Source organism: Anser brachyrhynchus, assembly GCF_964034855.1.
Source record: "Anser brachyrhynchus genome assembly, chromosome: 3".
Taxonomy (NCBI): domain Eukaryota; kingdom Metazoa; phylum Chordata; class Aves; order Anseriformes; family Anatidae; genus Anser; species Anser brachyrhynchus.
Window position 1 is genome coordinate 4184463 of NC_137696.1, and position 6543 is coordinate 4191005.

Consider the following 6543-nt stretch of genomic DNA (forward strand, 5'->3'; position numbering starts at 1 on the left):
TTCAGGCCCTCCTCGGGCCTTCTTTGCGCCCTTTTTTGGGCCCCCCTCGGGCCTTTTTCAGGCCCTCCTCGGGCCTTCTTTGCGCCCTTTTTTGGGCCCCCCTCGGGCCTTTTTCAGGCCCTCCTCGGGCCTTCTTTGCGCCCTTTTTTGGGCCCCCCTCGGGCCTTTTTCAGGCCCTCCTCGGGCCTTCTTTGCGCCCTTTTTTGGGCCCCCCTCGGGCCTTTTTCAGGCCCTCCTCGGGCCTTCTTCGCGCGCCCTCCTCTGGGCCCTTCTTTGCGCCCTTCTTCGGGCCTTTTTCGGGCCTTCTCTGCGCGCCCCACTCGGGCCTTGTTCGGGCTTTCTTCGGGCCCTCCTCGGGCCTTCCCTGTGCGCCCTCCTCGGGCCTTCTTTCAGCCCTTAGGCCTCCTTGGGCCCTCCTCTGGCCTTCTTTGCGCCTTCTTCGGGCCCCCCTCAGGCCTTCTTTGCGCCCTTCTTCTGACCGTCCTCGGGCCTTCTCCGCCTGCCCGCCTTGGGCTCTCCTCGGGCCGCCTTCGGGCCTTCTTCGTGCCCTCCTCGGGCCTTCTTTGCGCCCTCTATGGGCCCTCCTCGGGCCTTCTTTGCACTCTCCACGGGCCCTTCTTTGCACCTTCTTTGGGCCCTCCTTGGGCCTCCTTTGGACCCTCATTGGGCCTATTTTGTGCCCTTATTCAGGCCCTCCTCGGGCCCTTCTTTGGGCCTTCTTTGCGCCTTCTTTGCACCCTCCTCGGGCCTTCTTTGTGCCCTTCTTCAGACCCGCCTTGGGCTTTCTTTGGGGCCTCCTCGGGCCTTCTTCACACGCCCTCCTCTGGGCCCTTCTTTGGGCCCTCTTTGGGCCTTCTTTCGGCCCTTAGGCCTCCTTGGGCCCCCCTCGGGCCTTGTTTGCTCCCCCCTCGGGCCTTCTTCAGGCCTTCTTCAGGCCCCCCTCTGGCCTTCTCTGGGCCCTCCTCTGGGCCCTTCTTTGCGCCCTTCTTCGGGCCCTCCTCGGGCCTTCTCTGTGTGCCCTCCTCGGGCCTTCTTTCGGCACTTAGGCCTCCTTGGGCCCTCCTCGGGCCTTCTTTGCGCCCTTTTTCGGGCCCTCCTCGGGCCTTCTTTGCGCACCATCCTCTGGGCCCTTCTTTGCGCCCTTCTTCGGGCCTTTTTCGAGCCTTGTTCGGGCTTTCTTCAGGCCCCCCTCGGGCCTTCTCTGCGCGCCCTCCTTGGGCCTTCTTTCGGCCCTTAGGCCTCCTTGGGCCCTCCTCTGGCCTTCTTTGCTCCTTCTTCGGGCCCCCCTCAGGCCTTCTTTGCGCCTTCTTCGGGCCCCCCTCAGGCCTTCTTTGCGCCCTTCTTCTGACCGTCCTCGGGCCTTCTCCGCCTGCCCGCCTTGGGCTCTCCTCGGGCCGCCTTCGGGCCTTCTTCGTGCCCTCCTCGGGCCTTCTTTGCGCCCTCTATGGGCCCTCCTCGGGCCTTCTTTGCACTCTCCACGGGCCCTTCTTTGCACCTTCTTTGGGCCCTCCTTGGGCCTCCTTTGGACCCTCATTGGGCCTATTTTGTGCCCTTATTCAGGCCCTCCTCGGGCCCTTCTTTGGGCCTTCTTTGCGCCTTCTTTGCACCCTCCTCGGGCCTTCTTTGTGCCCTTCTTCAGACCCGCCTCGGGCTTTCTTTGGGCCCTCCTCGGGCCTTCTTTGCGCCCTTTTTCGGGCCCTCCTCGGGCCTTCTTTGCGACCTCTATGGGCCCTTCTCCCCGGGCCCCCCTCGGGCCCTTCTCCCCGGGCCCCCCTCGGGCCCTTCTCCCCGGGCCCCCCTCGGGCCCTTCTCCCCGGGCCCTCCTTGGGACTTTTTTGGGCCCGTAGGCTTCCCCAGGCCTTCTTTGTGCCCCCTTCGGGCCTTGTTTGCTCCCCCGTCGGGCCGTCCTTGGGCCTTCTTCAGGCCCTCCTCAGGCCTTCTTCGCGGGCCCTCCTCGGGCCTTCTTTGTGCCCTCCACGGGCCTTCTTTGGGCCCTTAGGCCTCCTCGGGCCCCCCTCTGGCCTTCTCCTGGCCTTCTTTGGGCCCTTCTTTCTTCAGGCTTTCTTCGGGCCGTCCTCTGGGCCCTCCTCTGGGCCCTTATCGGGCCCTCCTCTGGGCCCTTCTTTGCGCCCTTATCGGGCCCTCCTCGGGCCTTCTCTGCGCGCCCTCCTCGGGCCTTCTCTGCGCGCCCTCCTCGGGCCTTCTCTGCGCGCCCTCCTCGGGCCTTCTCTGCGCGCCCTCCTCGGGCCTTCTCTGCGCGCCCTCCTCGGGCCTTCTCTGCGCGCCCTCCTCGGGCCTTCTCTGCGCGCCCTCCTCGGGCCTTCTCTGCGCGCCCTCCTCGGGCCTTCTCTGCGCGCCCTCCTCGGGCCTTCTCTGCGCGCCCTCCTCGGGCCTTCTCTGCGCGCCCTCCTCGGGCCTTCTCTGCGCGCCCTCCTCGGGCCTTCTCTCGGCACTTAGGCCTCCTCGGGCCTTCTCTCGGCACTTAGGCCTCCTCGGGCCTTCTCTCGGCACCTAGGCCTCCTCGGGCCTTCTCTCGGCACCTAGGTCTCCTCGGGCCTTCTCTCGGCACCTAGGCCTCCTCGGGCCTTCTCTCGCCACCTAGGCCTCCTCGGGCCCTCCTCGGGCCTTCTCTCGCCACCTAGGCCTCCTCGGGCCCTCCTCGGGCCTTCTCTCGCCACCTAGGCCTCCTCGGGCCCTCCTCGGGCCTTCTCTCGCCACCTAGGCCTCCTCGGGCCCTCCTCGGGCCTTCTCTCGCCACCTAGGCCTCCTCGGGCCCTCCTCGGGCCTTCTCTCGCCACCTAGGCCTCCTCGGGCCCTCCTCGGGCCTTCTCTCGCCACCTAGGCCTCCTCGGGCCCTCCTCGGGCCTTCTCTCGCCACCTAGGCCTCCTCGGGCCCTCCTCGGGCCTTCTCTCGCCACCTAGGCCTCCTCGGGCCCTCCTCGGGCCTTCTCTCGCCACCTAGGCCTCCTCGGGCCCTCCTCGGGCCTTCTCTCGCCACCTAGGCCTCCTCGGGCCCTCCTCGGGCCTTCTCTCGCCACCTAGGCCTCCTCGGGCCCTCCTCAGGCCTTCTCTTGCCACCTAGGCCTCCTCGGGCCCTCCTCGGGCCTTCTCTCGCCACCTAGGCCTCCTCGGGCCTTCTCTCGGCACCTAGGCCTCCTCGGGCCCTCCTCGGGCCTTCTCTCGGCACCTAGGCCTCCTCGGGCCTTCTTTGCGCCCTTTTTCGGGCCCTCCTTGGGCCTTCTTAGGCCCCCCCTCAGGCCTTCTTTGCGCCCTTCTTCGGACCATCCTCGGGCCTTCTCTGCACGCCCGCCTCGGGCCTTCTCCGCGTGCCCGCCTCGGGCTCTCCTCGGGCCGCCTTCGGGCCTTCTTTGTGCCCTCTGCGGGCCCTCCTCGGGCCTTCTTTGCACCCTCCACGGGCCCTTCTTTGCGCCTTCTTTGGGCCCTCCTTGGGCCTCCTTTGGACCCTCATTGGGCCTATTTTGTGCCCTTATTCGGGCCCTTATTCGGGCCTTCTTTGCGCGCTCCTCGGGCCTTCTTTGGGCCCTTCTTCAGACCCGCCTTGGGCTTTCTCTGGGGCCTCCTCGGGCCTTCTTCACACACCCTCCTTGGGCCTTCTCTGGGCCATCCTCGAGCCTTCTTCAGGCCCTCCTCTGGGCCCTTCTTTGGGCACTCCTTGGGCCTTCTTTGGGCCCTTAGGCCTCCTCAGGCCTTCTCTGGGCCCTCCTCTGGGCCCTTCTTTGCGCCCTTCTTCGGGCCCTCCTCGGGCCTTCTCTGCGCGCCCTCCTCGGGCCTTCTTTCGGCCCTTAGGCCTCCTTGGGCCCCCCTTGGGCCTTCTTTGTGCCTTCTTCAGGCCCCCCTCGGGCCTTCTTTGCGCCCTTCTTCAGGCCGCCCTCGGGCCTTCTTTGCGCCCTTCTTCGGACCATCTTCGGGCCTTCTCTGCGCGCCCGCCTCGGGCCTTCTCTTCATGCCCTCCTCGGGCTCTCCTCGGGCCGCCTTCGGGCCTTTTCCGCGCCCCCCTCGGACCTTCTTCGCAAGCCCCACTCGGGCCTTCTTTGCGCCCCCCTCTTGCCCTCCTCGGGCCCTTCTTCGGGCCTCCTCTGCGCCCTCCTTGGGCCTTCTTTCGGCCCTTAGGCCTCCTCGGGCCTTCTTTGCGCCCTCCTCAGGCCTTCTTTGCGCCCTCCACGGGCCCTCCTCGGGCCTTCTTTGGGCCCTTCTTCAGACCCTCCTCGGGCTTTCCTCGAGCTTTCTTTGGGGCCTCCTTGGGTCTTCTCCGGGCCCTCCTCGGCCCTCCTTGGGCCTTCTCCGGGTCCTCCTTTGGCCTTCTTTGGGCCCTTAGGCTTCCTCAGGCCTTCTTTGTGCCCCGCTCGGGCCTTGTTTGCTTCCCCCTCGGGCCGTCCTCGGGCCTTCTTTGGGCCCTCCTTGGGCCTTCTTTGGGCCCTTAGGCCTCCTCAGGCCCCCCTCTGGCCTTCTCCTGGCCTTCTTCGGGCCCTTCTTTGCGCCCTTCTTTGGGCCCTCCTCGGGCCTTCTTTGGGCCCTTAGGCCTCCTCGGGCCCCCCTCTGGCCTCCTCTGGGCCCTCCTCTGGGCCCTTCTTTGCACCCTTCTTCGGGCCTTCTCCGCGCGCCCGCCTCGGGCCTTCTCCGCGCGCCCTTCTTCGGACCGTCCTCGGGCCTTCTCTGCGCGCCCGCCTCGGGCCTTCTCTGCGCGCCCACCTCGGGCTCTCCTCGGGCCGCCTTCGGGCCTTCTCCGTGCCCTCCTCAGGTCTTCTTTGCGCCCTCTACAGGCCCTTCTTCGCACGCCCCCCTCGGGCCTTCTTTGCGCCCCCCCTCAGGCCCTCCTCTGGGCCCTTCTTCGGGCCCTCCTCTGGGGCCTTCTCTGCACGCCCTCCTCGGGCCTTCTCTGCGCGCCCTCCTCGGGCCCTCCTCGGGCCTTCTTTCGGCCCTTAGGCCTCCTCGGGCCTTCTTTGCATCCTTCTTCAGGCCATCCTCGGGCCTTCTTCGTGCCCTCCTGGGGCCTTCTCTGCGCGCCCTCCTCGGGCCTTCTTTCGGTACTTAGGCCTCCTTGGGCCCCCACCGGGCCTTCTTTGCATCTTCTTCGGACTCCCCTCGGGCCATCTTTCCGCCCCGCAAGCCTTCTCTGCAAGCTATCCTCAGGCCTTCTTTGCGCCCTTTTTTGGGCCCTCCTCGGGCCTTTTTTGGGCCCTCCTCGGGCCTTTTTCGGGCCCTCCTCGGGCCTTCTCCGTGCCCTCCTCAGGCCTTCTTTGCGCCCTCTACAGGCCCTTCTTCTCACGCCCCCCTCGGGCCTTCTTCGCACGCCCCCCTCGGGCCTTCTTTGCGCCTCCCTCAGGCCCTCCTCAGGCCTTCTCTGGGCCCTCCTCGAGCCCTCTTCGGGCCCTCCTCTGGGCCCTTCTTTGGGCCCTCCTCGGGCCTTCTTTGGGCCCTCCTTGGGCCTTCTTCGTGCCCTCCTCGGGCCTTCTTTGCGCCCTTCATGGGCCCTCCTCGGGCCTTCTTTGCGCCCTCCTCGAGCCCCCCTCAGGCCTTCTTTGTGCCCTTCTTCGGGCCCTCCTCGGGCCTTCTCTGCACACCCTCCTCGGGCCTTCTCTGCGCTCTCCTCGGGCCCTCCTCGGGCCTTCTCTGCGCGCCCTCCTCGGGCCTTCTTTCGGCCCTTAGGCCTCCTCGGGCCTTCTTTGCACCCTTCTTCGTGCCCTCCTCGGGCCTTCTTCGTGCCCTCCTCGGGCCTTCTTCGTGCCCTCCTCGGGCCTTTGCGCCCTTCTTTGGGCCCTCCTCCGGCCTTCTTTGTGCCCTCCTTGTGCCGTCCTTGTGCCCTCCTCTGGGCCCTCCTTGGGCCCTCCTCTTATTCTAGTATTATCTTGGTCTCTCCGATATCTCTTCTTGGGTGTCTTCAAACCCAGAAGATACGTCAGCCCCTTCACTCCTGTACACAGACCAGCATTTGTTACTAAACCATTCTTCTGAATACTTTCTAAATGTGTAACATAGTGGCTATTATATTCCCATCGTTGATGGACCTACTTTTGGCCTTCTCCTGGACCTCCTTTTTGGCCTTCTGAGACATTTTTCTATTTACTTCTCTTCACTTTATTTTCTGAACGTTTTATTTGTCAGTTTTCCGTTTTCCCCATGTCTATTAGTCTTTTTGCTGTTCCCCCTCAAGTTTTTTTTTCCTGTGCCTGCTCTCTCATCTTTTCTCAATTTATATGCCTTGGCTCCATTTTCTCTGATTTTTCTGACTTTTTTTTTTCATTTTCTGATCTTTTCGAACTTCTTCCTTTGCCTGATCTTTTTTCTTTGATCTTTTCTAGTTTTCTTTTTTTTCCTTCCTACCTTTTCTCCCAGTGTCTGGCACTCTTTTTCTGACCTTTCTTGTCTTGTTCCCATGCTTGAACTCTTTTGCTGATGACTTTGGCCTTTTTTTTTTTTTTTTAACTTATCTTCCTTCTGACTTTTTTTTTTTTGCTCCCCTGACCTTCCTTTTGATTATTTTCCCATGTCTGACATTTTTTGCTGAGTTTTCCTGACCTTGTT

At 64.1% G+C, this 6543-nt stretch overlaps 1 protein-coding gene across 1 annotated transcript; it reads right to left on the reverse strand.

Annotated features, from left to right (window-relative positions):
* Window positions 1–3775: 3775 nt before the first annotated feature.
* Window positions 3776–6073, reverse strand: LOC308192797 (uncharacterized protein; the record flags this gene model as incomplete). Its single annotated transcript, XM_080586709.1, has 3 exons — window positions 3776–4650; window positions 4711–5850; window positions 6031–6073. 2 exons carry the CDS (start codon window positions 6071–6073, stop codon window positions 4826–4828), a joined length of 1068 nt encoding a protein of 355 aa, XP_080442835.1. The 3' UTR covers window positions 3776–4650; window positions 4711–4825.
* Between the last annotated feature and the right edge of the window lie 470 nt (window positions 6074–6543).